Source organism: Ziziphus jujuba, chromosome 2 (assembly GCF_031755915.1).
Source record: "Ziziphus jujuba cultivar Dongzao chromosome 2, ASM3175591v1".
Lineage (NCBI taxonomy): Eukaryota > Viridiplantae > Streptophyta > Magnoliopsida > Rosales > Rhamnaceae > Ziziphus > Ziziphus jujuba.
In genome coordinates, this window is record NC_083380.1 from 7,707,275 (window position 1) to 7,725,498 (window position 18,224).

At 34.3% G+C, this 18,224-nt stretch overlaps 2 protein-coding genes and 1 pseudogene across 2 annotated transcripts; 2 read left to right on the top strand and 1 right to left on the bottom strand.

Moving 5' to 3' along the window:
* The first annotated feature begins 345 nt into the window (after positions 1-345).
* On the top strand, positions 346-750 carry LOC125422574 (probable LRR receptor-like serine/threonine-protein kinase At1g56140). Its single transcript, XM_048474632.1, has 2 exons — positions 346-427; positions 515-750. Exons 1-2 carry the CDS (start codon positions 346-348, stop codon positions 748-750), a joined length of 318 nt encoding a protein of 105 aa, XP_048330589.1.
* Positions 751-4,453: 3,703 nt separating this feature from the next.
* LOC107403562 (pathogenesis-related thaumatin-like protein 3.5) lies at positions 4,454-5,338 on the bottom strand. Its single transcript, XM_048474625.2, has one exon. It carries the CDS (start codon positions 5,336-5,338, stop codon positions 4,454-4,456), a length of 885 nt encoding a protein of 294 aa, XP_048330582.2.
* Positions 5,339-8,090: 2,752 nt separating this feature from the next.
* On the top strand, positions 8,091-17,898 carry LOC125422331 (probable LRR receptor-like serine/threonine-protein kinase At1g56140; annotated as a pseudogene).
* Positions 17,899-18,224: the final 326 nt, after the last annotated feature.

Consider the following 18,224-nt stretch of genomic DNA (forward strand, 5'->3'; position numbering starts at 1 on the left):
CCCAAATATTCCAAAAGGATCCCAAGAAAATTAAAATTTTAACTATATGTATATATATATATATATATATTTTTCCCCACAAGTTATAATTTTTAAAAATGTTATTTGTGTTTGTATCTAAGTCTAAAAGGAAGCTAATCAAAAGCATCCAAACGTCCAAAAACAACCAAAAATATGTTTAATAACAAAATATCTGTTGTAAAAGTAAAATCTGTTGTAATAAAAGTTTTTATGCCAATATTGCTGGGAAGCAACTGTCTCTGAAATCCCACCAAGGAAAGAACCAGTTTGTGGCAGAAATCCCTACAATGACTGCTGTGCAACACCGTAACCTGGTGCAATTGTATGGATGCTGGTCATGAGGCAAATAACCTAATTCTTGTTTATGAGTACATGGCAAACAATAGTCTTGAACATGTGTTATTTGGTATGACAAACAAATTATTGCCTGCTTATAAAAAATAAATCCAATATCAGCAATAATAGAACAGGTTATAATGGCTTGCTTGTGCAGGAAGTAAAAACATAGCTCTAAAATGGTCTACACGTTTTAACATTTGCTTGGGGATAGCAAGAGGCCTAGCTTATCTTCATGAAGAGTCACAGTTTCGGATCATACAAGGAGATGTTAAAGCCGGTAATATTCTGCTCGACTCTAATCTCATCCCCAAGATATCGAATTTTGGTTTGGCCAAGCTATTTGATATTCAAAAGACCCACATAAGCACCCAGGTTCCTGGAACAGCGTAAGATTCTTAAAGACCTAAAATCACCGGAATATGCCATGCGTGGGCAACTCACAGAGAAAACTGATATATTCGCCGTCGGTGTTCTAGCTCTGGAGATTGTCAGTGGAGATTGGGTGAGGAAAAGACTTTTCTTCTTGGATGGGTATGAAACTATAATTTTTTTTGCACTGCATATTAGTTTTATCATATAATTTTTTGGATTGACTTTTAGTTCTCAAATGTTCTTAAAGCATTTAGACTTTAGCTATGGTTATAGATTCATGGTTAACAAGACCCCAATATGGTCTTATTTTATAATGCAAAAACCAAAGCAGTTTCGTTGAAATTATACATTGCTATTTGAAATTGTTATTTCCTTAACCTTTGAGAACATGTTTGTTTGTCGCTGACAACTTTACTGAATTATCAATATATATTTCTTGCTTAAATCACTAGGTTTGGAAGTTATATAAAGAAGGATGAGAACTTGAAGCGGTGGATTCAGCAATATAACATTATCAGAATTGTATGAGGAACAAATAAGAAGAGTGATAAGAATAGCCTTGCTGTGCACTCAAACATCACCTTCGCTGAGACCAACAATGCCACATGTGGTGGCAATGCTTTTAGTGTTGGGGGAGAAAATAAATTAATTCTATTATACTAATAATTTATACAAACAAATACATTGACATAATATAAAATACTCACACACGTGCAGCAGGACCCACACACATAATTAAGACTTAACACATAAGCACAACTCTTAACATTTACTGACACATGAAAGCTCTCTCTTTCTAAGAGCTTACTCTACTCAATTGAGTAGCTCTTTCACTCACACCAACCGAGAGCCTCCTTGGAGCTCACTTGTGTAGCTCACCAAGCAGGGAAGCCAAAGCTTCCTTTTATACTTGACAAAGTCGGTTGCTTTGGCCTACTCAAAGCTTCTAGACTTCTCCATTGTGTCCTTGCTCTCATCCTCAATTTTAGATATTTTTTTCACAAATTCCAATGCTCGACTTCCAACCAAGTATATCAAATCTACTAGTTAATTCTAGAATCTTCTAGGTCAATATTGATCCTTCAATTCTCCCCCTCAATATTGACTTCCCATTCTTTCTTTTCTTCTTGAGTGCTGAAAAATTATCACATTCTTCCTTTGGTGTCTTGGCATCTCCAGTAGGCTTCGAAATTATCTCCTCGATGGTAGTCTTAATTACCAACATGCCTTACTAGCTTTGATCTTCCACTTCATCAAAGCAGCGACATTCACCAGCGACATAATCTTGTCGCCTCCAACGATTTCCCAGAAATTCTATCCCTGCAACGACCACATATATTGTAATCTATGCTATTGAGCTTCCACATACCTTCTATCTTTTGAAGGTCATTCATTGCGGTTTGGTGGTCCGCTCACGCACCAAACAAGCTTGGTCCCAAATAGCAAGCTCCACAATCCCAGATTGTGCACGATCATAAGAAGCTCCCCCAACAACGATTCTTGACCATCTCTTGCCACCGCAGTCCTAGACTGCCTCCATGCATCACCGCGATCCCTGATTGCCTTACAAATTCATGGTCCTTGACCATCCTCTGGCACTTATGGTCTCTAACCGTTCACCATACGGTCTTTGACCGTTTCCTCCAATATTGTGGTCACCAATGCTCATGCCTTGATCCCTAACAAACTCTTACATACCACTCTTTTATACCAAGCAAGACACCAAAACTTACCAAACCCATTAAACTATTATCCCATTGAATCTTACCCCGCTCTGATACCAAATTGTTGGGGGAGAAAATAAATTAATTCTATTATACTAATAATTTATACAAACAAATACATTGACATAATATAAAATACTCACACACGTGCAGCAGGACCCACATACATAATTAAGACTTAACACATAAGCACAACTCTTAACATTTACTGACACATGAAAGCTCTCTCTTTCTAAGAGCTTACTCTACTCAATTGAGTAGCTCTTTCACTCACACCAACCGAGAGCCTCCTTGGAGCTCACTTGTGTAGCTCACCAAGCAGGGAAGCCAAAGCTTCCTTTTATACTTGACAAAGTCGGTTGCTTTGGCCTACTCAAAGCTTCTAGACTTCTCCATTGTGTCCTTGCTCTCATCCTCAATTTTAGATATTTTTTTCACAAATTCCAATGCTCGACTTCCAACCAAGTATATCAAATCTACTAGTTAATTCTAGAATCTTCTAGGTCAATATTGATCCTTCATTTAGGAGATGTTTAAGTGACCAATGAGATTACTCCACCTGGATTCTTGAGTGACAGGAAATTCAACCGTCTAATCAGCTCAATAAGTGATATGGAACAAAAGGAACTTTTACTAGCTTTTATAACTCATCTGCAGGAACAAGCATGGTGAGCGATGCAGGGCAGTCAGTTATCAATGCTAATCAATATCCTATGTTTCAAGACTCCATTAGAGATGGAAGGTGATGAAAATTGGTAAAGTTGTTTATATGTATGTGTATTTGTATAATATATGTTAGAATTTATTTTACAATTTTTTTTTTCTTTTTAAAGTTCCTGATCACTATGTAAATATTATACTCGACAGTTATTAGTTGATTTGCATATATATATATATATATATATTAAAAAAAATTATTATTCTCACTATAAAAGAAAAACAAAAAAGAACATTGGTAATGGAATGTTTTTTTAGCCACAGCAAGTGGTTTCTTTTTCTTTTTTGTTTTTAATTATTTAAAAGAGAGGGACAATTACGTTTTATTACCTTCAATTTTTGTAATTTTGCAATTTAGGTCCTCTACTTGCAATTTGTTGACTTTTGACTAACTAGGACGTTAATAATCATCTCTTATCACTGGCATGTGGAATATCAAAGCGCTACCTTTTTAATAAAGTAGAGGGTGCATCTAGTTTTGACTAACCCATTGCATTTTAGTATCCTTCAATTTAAATTTTTAGCTTTAGTACTAGTTTGAAATTTGATGCATTTAATTCCAGCCATATAACCTCCATACGAGATGGCCGTTAAGCTATATGTAGTCAAAAGTTAAACAAGACTCAAATTATAATAAATTGTAAATTGAGCTCTACCGTTGTCCCAGATCAAAATTCATCCAGGATTTCTTGACTGAAGAATTACTATAGTCTGTATGTATGTATATATATATATATATATATATGTATTGCAATAGCACTATAATTGGCAATTAGGAAAAGTACCACACAACAATAAACGATCATATACTGCAGGAACTCCACATACATTCAACAGCTAATATCTGAGATATATTTGCAAGGATTTAAAACAAGGAAACAGAGGTATCTTTCGGCGAGGAGAGAAAAACAGGGGAAGAATGCCGTTTTTTCCTTTCATATATTTTTCAATATCTTACGGATACATGTAATAAAGACAAAGAGTCTAAGATTTTTTTAGAGCTTAATAAATCTTAGTCTCTACCGTACTTACCAAAAACTTATTAGGCAGGCAGACATCAAGGCTAGATTGACTATATTTATAACAAATAGAAAAAGAGGGGGAAAAAAAAAGAATGTTTTTTATTCACAAAATAAAGTATTATATATTTTACGGTGTATAATTAAACAACAATACAATAGACAATGGAATATCAAAGTCCCTTAACCGAAATCAATCCTTGGAAATAAAATTTGACTTGGTCACTGGCTAGAGGATCATTAGCAAGAAAGAAGAAGAAACTAATTTCTATTGAAAAAATTACAACAATTGTTATTGCTATTATTGTTGCAAATAGATATTCCATCACCGAACCACCACAAAAATGTAGACAACAGCGCTGCTATGAACGCCAAAGCCCCCAAGATGGCTGCAGGAATTGTAAGTTTGAGCTGCTCCTTGTTACTGGTGGTGGAAGGGGAAGGACAGAAAAGGATACTGTAATCTTTGCCAAAAGGACAGGAAAACAGGCTGCTTCTGTCATCAACAAAGCTGTTAGCTTCTGGACATGCGTTCTTGAAAAACTCTGTATAGAAGTTGGGGTTACAAGGAGTACTATCTGTTAATCCTGTTCCATTACTACAATTACTAGTACAACAGAAATTGGGATCGCCAAACGCTTGACAAGCACTCTTACAGCCCAAGCTCTCTTGGCTGAACCGGAGCTCCGGCAGGCATAAACTGGTCAAATTCACAGTGCACCCAGCAGTCCTGCAATGTCCTCCACTTCCACTTCCACTTCCATCATGGACCGGAACCACTAGCATGGGTAGGTTATAGCGGTTCTTGAAGCTGACCTCGTAATGGTCCAACCCATCTGTACCGTTCAACATGAACGTGGCTATGGTGGTTGAGATCGGCTGCTGCAAGTTGTAGCTTATTCCACAACCACCTCCTTCGGTGTGGGACCCACTGTCTTCGTTGAGACTGCGGAGTTTTCTTTCGTCAGAATATTTGGTGCAAGGGGTCCGACCCCCTGTGGCAACTGACAAGGAGGGTGAGACAGAGATGTTGATGGATTGACCTGGATGGAGGACGGGCGTGTGGCCACCTTGGCAGGGAAGCAGCGATGGCTCGTCGGCGTTTGATAGTGCTACAGGCCAAACTTGGTGGCTGCAATGGTTCATGATTCTCAAGGTTTTTGAATCAACAACATGAACCAAGGATAATGGTAGGACCAAAAAACTAAAAAAGCTTAATATCTTGTTCATGGAGGAAGCCTTGGAATAGTGGTACGGCTCTAAGGTATTGACAAAATAACCAAATCTAATATCTGACAAAGACGAAAAATGAGTTTGCCCAATTGGTAAGCCCTTATATCCAACATTTCAGGTTATGCATATCTTACAGATACACGATACAAACACGCTTTGATTTTAGACTTTTGTGCTTATAATGCAGGCCTTTTTGATATTCTTATGGTAGCGATTATATTTTATTTAATAGAAGAGCGGTAAGTTTATGCACAAACAAAATACAAAATGACAACGGTCGAAATTGAGACCTTTTTGTTTTTTAATTTAGTGGAGGGATTTTTATGTTATTTTATTTAGTTTTAGTTTTTCGTGCACTAGGGGATTTGATCAAATTGGATCAGCACATTAGCACATTAGCACATTAGCACAAGTCGACTTCAAAAGAAAAATGCTTTCCTTGTCGCTGATACTAAAAATGTGTTCTAACTTATAATTTGCTGCTCTTGATTCTTGTGGTTCTGGGATTTGTTTGTCTTCCAGAGAATGTAGCTTTGGCTGGATTTTTTTCGTTAAACTCAACCTGCCACAGATCCCAAGGACTTGGTCTGTCTCTTCCATATGTGCCTCTGGGACATTAAATTCCATTGCACGTTCTCTCTTATATTCTACTCCAAATGCCCAGTTATTTTTTATTTTGGGGTTCTTGCTACCTCTCATATATCCTTGTTTCTTTATATACTTGTTTCTTTATTTTTACATGTTTCATTAGGCTGACTCAATTATTCCTTCCACACTTTATAATGCTGGAGCATTATCCAACATGAGAGTGGACATATATTGGGTCCCAAATTGGTCTAAGGGTCCAACAAAAGTTTATAAGTTTTTATCCATTATCTTGCCTGATTTAATCTGAAGAGGTGGACCTGATTAAACGGAGCACAAATAATGCACTCTTGAACCTGAGTAAGATTGATAGGAATTAATTTTGCCCCTCATCCCATCAAGTGCAACTTTTGGAAGAAACTCTTGGTTCGTCCTACATCATTTTGTTTCTTATCTTATACAGGAGTTGTTAAGTTTAGGCATTTTAGATCTAGGGGGATTAAACCACACATAAATATGACCTTTCTTACTCAAATCCTATTTGGGATTGGGCTTAAAGAGGGATCAAAAATTACCCTATAACGGGTGGCAATTTATGTGAGCTAAATGAGAGCTCTATCCAAGAATGCTCCGTTCCATTTTTTGGCTCTAAATATTTTCATAATCTTACGGCTGTGATTTGGCCATCCTGTAACTAAAATTTTCGAACTTCTAAAATTGTGTGTTTTATCTTTGGCAACTTGTTGCGGTTTTGAGTAAATTTTCTTTTATTAAAAGGAATCAAAATTACTTTTATTATTTGATTCCTTCTCTTCTCAGAAAATTCATAATGGTATTTACTGTAAGTGGCAACTATAGTGTTAAAAGTAGAAGCTAGTTTTTCAACTTGATGAATGTCTAGAATTCAGTCTCTTTGACCGAGAAACTGGTAAATGTATAATATTATCAATGTTGAAGCTACCTTTTCTTCTCCTTGATGTTCTTCATTTGTGGTTAGGGCTGTTGCGGTCGATGCATTAACTGGTCAGTTACCAAAAGAACTGGGAAACCTTTCTGTTTTATTTTCCTTGTTGGTTATGCTTATCTTCAACCTGTGATTTATCACCTTGGTATATAATATTAAGAACTGAGAAAACTTACTGATTTTCTTTTCCCCCTTTATGTGTTGTTAGGTATATTCTTAATTAACTAGAAAAAAAAATCCTTGGGAAAATATTCAATTTTTCAATCATATTTCATTCTTACAGATCTTTTTTGAAAAACCGTTTCTCTGCTGATCTGCCACCTGAGCTAGGGAATTTGTTGAATTTGTTGAACTATGTTATGTATCTAACTTCCAGGTTTTTTCTCAATGTATAGTATTGACAAAATAATCTAATAACTAACAAGGATTATTAAAAAATTATATTTATACAAAAATGTATTGATTGTTTATCCAGACTATAATTTCTATGCATATTTTATGATACATGATATGCATTTTTAATAAAATGATACACGCTTTGACAACCATAAAAATAAGTATTTTGAGTAAGGTATGAAGTAATTAAATTGAAGAACAGTAAGTTTGCCCAAACAAAATTCAGAAGAGACAATCCTGAAATTGAGACCTTTTTGTTATTTTAATTTGGTTGTCGGAATTTATTTTATTTTATTCTGTCACTTTTTATTTTGCATTTTTTCTCTCTAGCACGGGATTTTATCAAATTGGGTCCTTAGTTCACATGTAAGTGGGTCCACATATGGTTCCACTCACCAATGTAAGATGCTTTTCCTTGTCACTGTATACGTAAAATTAATGTCTTTCATTTGATTTTTTTTGTTTTGGCTGCAGTTAAATAAAGATTGCTATCGGCTTGCCATCTGAATTGCCCCACATCAACCCAATTCAACTTATAATTTGTGGTGACACTCGCGTGGGAGCTCAGTGGTCAGAGCACCACAGCCCCGGCCAGTGTACGCTTATAATTTGTGGTGATCGGAATTTTCTTGCTGTGAAAGAAAAAATTCATGTCAGGAATTTTCTTGACTCGCTTTAATTTCGTTACTTTCTATGTCTTTCATCTTTAATGCTTGTTTCATGGGAGGTCAGAGTAAAACTCAACCAACCACCGATCCCAAGGTCTGCCTCTCTTTCCCCTTTGTGTGTGTCTTTCGATATTAAATTTCTGATTTTTCTCTCTTCCCATAAACGTCAACAAAATTTTTTTTTACTGTTTTTTTTTTTTTGGGTAAATAAAATATTTTAACTAACTTAGTAATATAATTTTATGATCGCAATTAACATTTTATATAATATGTTTCAATTAAAATATTTAATTTAATTTTTTTAATTTTAAATTTTTTTAATAATAATTATTTAAATTATTATATAATGTGTAAATTCTATTAATGATCATTCTTAATTATCAATGGACAAATAACATTAGTAATTCAGAAAATCCCAGACAAAATAGCTAATTAATTCCCTCCTTCAAATATCAACTCTTTTCCACCGATTCTCCCCCGCTGCCTTATTACCCATTTAAAAAAAAAAAAAAAAAAAAAAACGCAATATAAAATACAGTTAAAGCTCCTATTCATTTTGTATTGAGTTTGCAGAAATGAAACACCTTCACCTTATATTTGAACATATTGGGAAAAATATCCTTTTTATATTGATTATGCAGATAAGAAATTGGCAATCAACTGCAGTGGTCAGGAGATTATATCTTCTGATCATTTTGTGTTTGAGAGGGACGATGAGACTCTTGGTCCAGCAACATATTTTGTTAGCAACTCCAAAAGATGGGCGGTTAGCAATGTTGGACATTTTACTGGAAAGAACAATCCTCCATATATATATTTTTCACCACGTCAGTTCACAAAAACTTTGGACTCAGAACTATTCCAGACATCAAGGCTCTCTGCTTCATCATTAAGATACGATGGTTTGGGACTTGAGAATGGCAACTACAATATGAACCTCCAGTTTGCAGAAGTAGCTTTTGATGACTCTTCTTCTTGGATAAGTCTTGGAAGGCGTGTATCACCTTTAATTTTCAGTTTTACATCCATTTTTGTTTCTTTTAGTTTTTATCCTTTCTTTTAATGTATCTGTAATAATCTGGAAACACAACTGTTACTGATGTAGTGGGTATCTTGCACCGGAAGATGCTATGCACGGACACCTTACAGATAAAACTGATGTGTTTGCCTTTGGTGTTGTGGCTATAGAGATTGTTAGTGGCAGGGCAAATTCTGATTCAAACTTGGATGAAGAAAAGACATATCTTCTTGGATGGGTATGAAACTATAATTTTTTGCACTGCAGATCCTTAACAGTTTCTTTATATTTGAACTTTGAAATGTTCTTAATATTGGTATTCTGTGAGACTCTAGCTATATATAGGTACTGATTCATAGTTAAAAGTTTTGTTTTGCTAAAAATGAAGCTCCTATAAACACAGGTTCATCATAAGATGCATAAAATGGCTTCATTTTGATTTAGAGAACGAATGAAATGAAACCATGCCACCTCATACTTAGGCCCGACTGTATTTTTGGTTTGAATTGGACACAGAACCTCTTTTATTTATGGCTTCAATACTATATAGAATTGCCACTGTTCCATGAAGCTTAAGAAAATTTTTGGGAGGTGAACCATCGTTATATTTATAATATTTTAGCTAAGGAGATGTTCTCCCTCCATAAACAGGGTTTTTATAGATAATAACTTTCACTGATTGTATAATTTGTTGGTTACTTACAAGGCTTGGAACCTCTACAAAGAAAAAAGAGAAGTTGAACTGGTAGATTAAGCGTTAATGTCAGAATTCAATGAGAAAGAAGTATGAAGAGTGATAAGAATAGCCCTGCTGTGCACTCAAAGTTCGCCTTCTTTACGACCATCAATGTCACGTGTGGTGGCAATGCTTTCGGGAGATGTTCAAGCTACCACTACGATTTCTACACCTGGATACTTGACCGACAGTTCTGACCATCTAAGCAGCCAAATGAGCTATACTACCACAGCTAAAAGAACCAATACTAGCATTCATAAAGATAATGCATCTACAAGCACAACCATGGTGGACGATGCAGAGCAGTCATTTGTTAATGCTAATCAATGTTCTATGTTTTATAGGACCATTAGTGAGGCTAGGTGAAAACTAAAATTTGGTATAACTTAGGCTTGTTTTGTTACACATGCAAATGCAACCAGAGGCTTATCCGTTGATTTTTAATATATAATAATACATTTTTCATTCTTTTGCTTTCCATCTTTTATTTATTAATTAATTAATTTTTTTTAGAGTACTAGTTATTTTAGTTCTGACTGTTTTTGACATCTACTTTATTCTCCTTCCATATATAGCTTACTGAATTATAGCCATCCTTCAATATTTAGTTTAATAAATTCTTTGGAAATAGGCAGCCGGTGAAACTCATTTCCTACTTATATAAATAAATCCAGTATTTGCAATAACAGTACAAGCTATAATGGCTTGCTTCAATTGAGCAGGAAGTAAAAGCTGAGTTCTAAAATGGTCCACATGTTTTAACGTGCCAGTTGACTCTAAATCTCATCCCAAAGATTGTAAAACCAAAGCAATTTCATTCGGCTACATTGCAAATATTTGAAATTGAGTCCATCATGCAAAACCATACATGGGAATTAATAGATCTTCCATATGGAAGTAAACCTTTAGGTTGCAAGTGGATCTTTAAAAAAAAGATGAAAGTTGATGGATCAAGTGATAAATATAAAGCCAGATTAGTGGCAAAGGGCTACAAACAAAAAGAAGGTGTAGATTATTTTGATACATATTCACCAGTTACAAGAATTACATATGTTCGAATGTTAATTGCTATTGCCAAGTTAAAGAATTTAGAAATACATCAAATAGATGTAAAAACGGCATTTTTAAATGGTGAATTAGATGAAGAGATTTATATAGAACAACCTGAAGGATTTGTAGCTCCTGGAAATGAAAATAAAGTTTATAGACTTGTAAAATCATTGTATGGTTTAAAACAAGCTCCAAAACAATGGCATCAAAAGTTTGATAATGTAATGAAGTCAAACAAGTTTAAAATAAATGAATGTGATAAATGTGTTTATAAGAAAGACACTAAATATGGTTATGTCATTGTATGTCTTTATGTAGATGATATGCTCATCATTGGTAGCGCTAAAGAAATAATTCAAGCTACTAAGAAAATTTTGATTAGTAAATTTGAGATGAAAGATTTGGGTATCGCAGATGTTGTTCTAGGAATTAAAATTTCTAGAACACAAGATGGTTTTGTTCTATCTAAAAAGTACTATATTGAAAAGTTGCTTAATATGTATGACAAAGATAGTGATTGAATTTCCAAAACTCCAATAGACCCAAACTTTCCATTATATAAAAATCATGCGAATGGTGTATCACAATTAGAATATTCTCGAATTATTGGTAGTCTAATGTATGTTATGAGTTGTACAAGACCAAATATAGCTTACTCAGTTAGCAAATTGAGTAGGTACATAAGTAATCCGAGTAAAGATCATTGGACGGCAATAATTAGAGTTCTTAGATATCTAAGACATACCATGGATTATGAATTACATTATACAAGATATCCTACTGTACTTTAGGGATACAGTGATGTTAATTGGATATTTGACTCAAATGATTCAAGATCCTCTAGTGGATATATTTTTATACTTGGAGGTGGAGCAATATCTTGGAAATCTTCCAAGAAAACTTGTATTGTAAGGTTCATAATGGAATCTGAATTTATTGCTTTAGATAAAGCTGGAGAAGAAGCGGAATGGCTTCGACATTTTCTAGAGGATATTCCAAGATGGTCAAAACCTCTACCTGTTATTTGCACACGTTGCGATAGTCAATCTGCTATTGGAAGGGCACAAAGCCAAAATTATAATGGTAAATCTCGACATATCCATCGAAGATATAATACTGTAAAACAGTTGCTTTCAAATGGAATAATATCTATAGATTATGTAAAATCTAAAGATAATCTTGCGGATCCGCTTACTAAGGTTTAACAAGGGAGCAAGTTTACTATTCATCAAGGGGAATGGGATTAAACCCATTAATTTAGAGTTGTCTTGATGGCAACCCTACTTAGTTGACTAGAGATCCTAAAATCTAGGTTCAAAGGGACAATTGAATCTCGACTGACTCTACACGAACACTAAGAGTTATATAACTCTACCCATTTCTATGATAATTAATGTTATCTGAATGCGTGTTAGGATAAGCATTGCTTTTCATGAGTCCTATACTTTAGAAATTCAAATGGGATTTTTATAGGAAACTCTTAATGGGAAGTCACCTATGTGATTGTGAAAGGGCCGCTTCTATGAGAATTTTTTATAGGCTTGAATTCTCTAGAGCACTCATGAAAAACCAGAAATGTTTAGGGTCAAAATGAATACAACCAAAAGAACCAACAATGTTTAGGAGAGTGATTGTGTGGATTCTATTGCCTTGGTTTACAACAATGGCTAAAAGTTCAAGGCATCATATTCACTTATTAGCTTGTAAATCCGATAGTTTGTCACTGGGGAAGATTCAAAGCCAAAAGCTATCTTTCCTAAAGCAATTTCTTTCCGAGTGAATTCTCTCAAAATGTGTCAATTTTTATTCATGTGGGGGAATGTTAGATATTTATAATAAATAAAAATTATTTATGAAACATCATGACTTTTGATAGAAGGTTACAACTTACACTGTTTCATCACTGACAGTTGTAGTGTTTCCATGTATCTGTTTATATTCCAATCATTGTGTCTTTTTTCAATAAATGTGCCTTCTCTTGAAACAATATATCTTCTTTTGAAATATTATGTCCTTTCTTGAAATAATGTGTCTACTTGAATCATCATGTCCCTTCTTGATATCCCTCTGAAATCTATAAATACCATATGGTACTATTGTTAAACATACTGGAAAAATAATTAACAAACGTGTGAGTAGAGAGAATTGAAACTTTGTTTGGTTCGTGGTTTTTTGAATTTGGAGTGCTACTATTCAGAGAAGAGATCGTTGTATCTTGGGAGACAATTGCTATAAACTGTGAGCACCGTAGCTGAGCGAATATTTTCTTAAGGAAAGAGAATTCAACTCTTGTCTCGATCGTTATATAAAGATTAACTTTATTTGGAATTATAATACAAACACAATACCTGTGAGTTCTTCTTCTTTATCTCATTATAATTATTTATATATTGTTTCATATATTTAATATACATAAAGATATATATATATATATATATTTATACACTTTGTTTTTAGGTTTATTAATTTACTAACAAAGGAGGGTTTAAAAAATTACTTATAACAGGTGGCAGTTTATATGAGCTAAATTAGCACTATGCAAGATTGTTGTGCTCCACTCTGGTTCTGGATATTTACATCAGCTTACTATAGTTGTGATTTTGGCCATCCTGTGACTAAATTAATTTGGAACTTCTAAACTTGTGGTTTTTAATCCTCTTTGCCAACTTGTTACAGTTTTGAGTAAGTTTTCTTTGTTAAAAGGAAGAAAATTTTGAGTTCAGCACTTTTATGAAGAACATGTTTCATGGGGTACAATTCATAATTTTCACTACTTGTTAGCTAATCAACATATCTTCCATAATCTTCAAATTCTGATTGCTGCGGTGAGAGCTTTGAATTACATATTTGAACATTGGAAAAATTAGAGGCTGAAACTGACCAATGGAGCATAAGTGGGCTAAGCCAAAGTGGGAAAAAAAGAAAAATGAAAATTGTAATAAAATAAAAATAGAATTCAAAGTCGGAAAAAAAAGACCATGTAAAGCATATGCTATAACTCAAAACCACTAGCTTTACTTCCTCACCCCCTTTTTTTTTTTTTTTTTCAGATTAATGAGACTCGATGTAGCTAGCTATTGTTACTCATGATTCATATATCGTTAATATTTTCCTGTGCTAAAAATGAAATTCCATTGGAAAACAGGTTCTTAATAAAATAAGTTCCATAGTGGAAGTACCAAAACTAATCTGTCCTTAAAGCAAATTAAAGCAGTTTCATTCACTATAATGCAATTTAATTAAAACATGCATGTTGCGCCCCCTCTATTAACCATACTTAATTTTATCAACACTTCTTCTTGAAACTGACATCCGGCCAGGCACAACAAAAATAAGCAATTCTTTAAATAATAATATATTATATTATTAATAATTCTTTTTAATATTTTGTATGTTCATCACAAAATCTTTTTTCTTTTCCAAAGACCCCAGTAAAATTAAAACTCGATTTTAGAGGTTTTTTTTTTTTTTTTTTTTTTTGACAAGTTATAATTTTTTAAAAAGTTTGTCTCTGCGTCTAAGGCTAAAAGAAGTTATACTATAATTTTTTTTTTTTTTTCCTTCTTTGTGACTAATATGCAGTAATCTAGTAGGCAACAACTTCACAGTAGAAAGTTTAAATAGAAGGTAATTAATTCCCTATGTGCTGTGCTTACATTTAAAGGGTATCGGAAAGATAGCAAATTAGAGTTTCTGTGAGGTTTTAATTTTGGTAGGATGGATTGTTGTACTGATTTACCATACGATGGTCATAACAAAAGGTAAGAATTCACATGTCACATTTAGTCCGTCTTCCTTTACTGCATAACATGTCATCACAAAGTTTAACACAAATAGTAATTTTTATGTATATCCATGTTAAGTTCTAAGAAACAAGTGCTTTATCATCATTCTTTCTTTTTTCTTCTTCATAGTTTTTTACTGCAAAAAAATGGCTAGTGGTTGTTGTCCAACAAAATTGCATGTTCTTATGTCTAACTGTTTAAGTCATTCCTCTCTTTTGCTTCAGTGTTCGGACTTCAGGTTTGAAGTGTCTCCAGCAGAACTTTCGTTGCAATCAAGGTCATGAGACCTGTAAGTACAGTTGAAAACGCAATGTAAAATACAGTTAAAGCTCTTATTCATTTTCTATTGAATGTTTCACCTTACTCTGAACACATGGGTAAAAGTATCCTTTTTATATCGATTATGCAGATAAGATATTGGCAATTAACTGTGGTGGTCAGGAGATTATATCTTCTGATCGTCTTGTGTATGAGAGGGACAATGAGATTCTTGGTCCGGCAACATATTTTGTTAGCAACTCCAAAAGATGGGCGGTTAGCAATGTTGGACATTTTACTGGAAAGACCAATCCATATATAAGTTTTTCACCACGTCAGTTCACAAAAACTTTGGACTCAGAACTATTCCAGACATCAAGGCTCTCTGCTTCATCATTAAGATACTATGGTTTGGGACTTGAGAATGGCAACTACACTGTGAACCTCCAGTTTGCAGAAGTAGCTTTTGATGACTCTTCTTCTTGGAGAAGTCTTGGGAGGCGTGTGTTCGATATTTATATCCAGGTTTCTATCATAACAATTGAACTCCATAAAATCTGTTTTCTAGAACAAGGACATTTTCAAGTCTCGTTTAGATTTGTTGAGTTATCCAGTATAGGCAAATATATGTCCTTGGTTTTTCTAAAGGTTTAAGGACTGATATAGCACACTGTGATTATTAGTATAGTATATTCTTCACACTATTATTCCAACTAATTGCCAAAGCCTCGTTTGTTCTTGGAATCAAACAATGTTTTTCTTAAATGTGTCTTTGATTATTATTATTCTTTATTCCAGGGAAGACTTGTTTTGAAGAATTTCAACATACGAAAGGAGGCAGATGGGATTGCTTCCCAATCTGTCCACATGATATTTAAGGCTCAGGTATTAAAAAACTATCTTGAAATCCATCTCTTTTGGGCTGGTAAAGGGACTTCCTCCATACCTATAGAAGGTACATATGGACCATCTATTTCGGCCATCAGTGCCACTCTAGGTAATATGGTGTGAAAATCATGCTTTCTTCTCATGTATGTAACATGTGATTGACTACTGAGCTTTGGATACAGATTTTGATCCTACCGTCAATATCAAACCTACCACCTTTAAGAGGAAAAGGACTAGTCCTGCAGTTGGAATTGGAATTGGTTCTGGAGTTTTAAGCATTCTGTTCATTTTGATGATATCATATGTGGTTCAAAGAAGAAAGAAGTCCAAGACCAATGATAATGAAGGTTAAATCATTACTTTTATTGCATTTTGAATGTTGTTGATTGCACCAGCAACTTCTATATGCCTGTGGACTATTGAAAGTTCTGAATTTCTTCATGAAAAAAGAAAAAAAAAATTACAATCATGAAATGAATGTTGTTTTATTCTTTATTTGCAGAGCTCCTTGGTTTAGATGTTAGACCATCACTTTCAGTTATAATGAACTAAAGATGGCTACAAATAATTTCAGTTCTGATAATAAGTTAGGAGAAGGAGGATTTGGACCTGTCTACAAGGTAATTTGTCAGTCCCATAAAGTTTACAAGTTGGTACCTAGGAAAAATTGATTTCATGTCTTTGTGTCTTTTGCAATTTAAGCTTTCTTGTAGATGTCTATAGTTATCCACAGAGGCCATGGTATCATTTTTATCTACAGAGATGCAGAGAAAATTTCTGTCATAAAATGAGAATAGAAGTACTAATAGGATGTATAGTTTTTCTTAATATGAAATACTGTTTGTATTCAACAGGGAACACTAAGAGATGGAAGAGTTGTTGCTGTCAAGCAACTGTCTGAAACATCCCACCAAGGAAAGAACCAGTTTGTGACCGAAATTGCTACAATCTCTGCTGTGCAACACTGTAATCTGGTGAAATTGTATGGATGCTGCCTCGACGGAAATAACCGACTCCTTGTTTATGAGTATATGGAAAACAAGAGTCTCGATCAAGCATTATTCGGTATATGCATGAACAATTATTTCCTGCTTATCTAAGTAATACATAACAAAATAACAGTACAAGGTATGGCTTGTTTGAACAGGAAATAACAGCTTAAATCTCAATTGGTCCTCACGTTATTCCATTTGCTTGGGCATAGCAAGAGGCCTAGCTTATCTTCATGAGGAGTCACGACTTCAAATCGTACACAGAGACGTAAAGGCCAGTAACATTCTGCTTGATTCTGATCTCATCCCCAAAATATCAGATTTTGGTTTGGCCAGGCTGAATGATAATGAGAAGACGCACATAAGCACCCGAGTTGCTGGAACAGTGTAAGCTTTTGCAGACCGAGTATCACCTTTAATTTTCAGTTTTACATCCATTTTTATTTCTTTTTTCTTTGGTCCTTTCTTTTAATGTATTTGTTATAATCTGGAAACACAACTGTTACTGATGTAGTGGGTATCTCGCACCGGAATATGCTATGCGCGGTCACCTTACAGATAAAACTGATGTGTTTGCATTTGGTGTTGTGGCTTTAGAGATTGTTAGTGGCAGGGCAAATTCTGATTCAAACTTGGATGAAGAAAAGACATATCTTCTTGGATGGGTATGAAACTATAATTTTTTTTCACTGCAGATAACAGTTTCTTTATATATGAAACATTAAAATGTTCCTAATATTGGTATTCTTTGAGACTCCAGCTATATATAGGTACTGATTCATAGTTAGAAGTATTCTTTTGTAAAAATGAAGCTCCTATAAACGCAGGTTCATCATAAGAGGCATCCATAATGGCAATGGCTTCATTTTGATTTACAGAATGAATGAAATGAATCCTAGCTTCTCACACATAGGCCCGACTGTATTTTTGGTTTGAGTTGGACACAAAACCTCTTTTATTTATGGCTTCAATACTATATAGAAATGCCACTCTTCAAAAAAGCTTAAGAAAACTTTTGGGAGGTCAACCATCGTTATATTTATAATATCTTAGCTGAAAGGAGATGCTTTCTCTCCATAAACAGGGTTTTTATAGATAATAACTTTCATTGATTGTATAATTTATTGGTTACTTACAAGGCTTGGAACCTCTACAAATAAAAAAAAGAAGTTGAACTGGTGGATTCAGCATTATTGTCAGAATTCAATGAGCAAGAAGTAAGAAGAGTGATAAGAATAGCCCTGTTGTGCACTCAAAGTTCACCTTCTCTACGACCATCAATGTCACGTGTGGTGGCAATGCTTTCAGGAGATGTTCAAGCTTCCACTACAATTTCTAAACCAGGATACTTGACTGACTACTGGAAATCTGACCATCTAAGCAGCCAAATGAGCGATAGTACTGCAGCTAAAAGAACCAATATTAGCAGTTATAATGATAATGCATCTACAAGCACAAC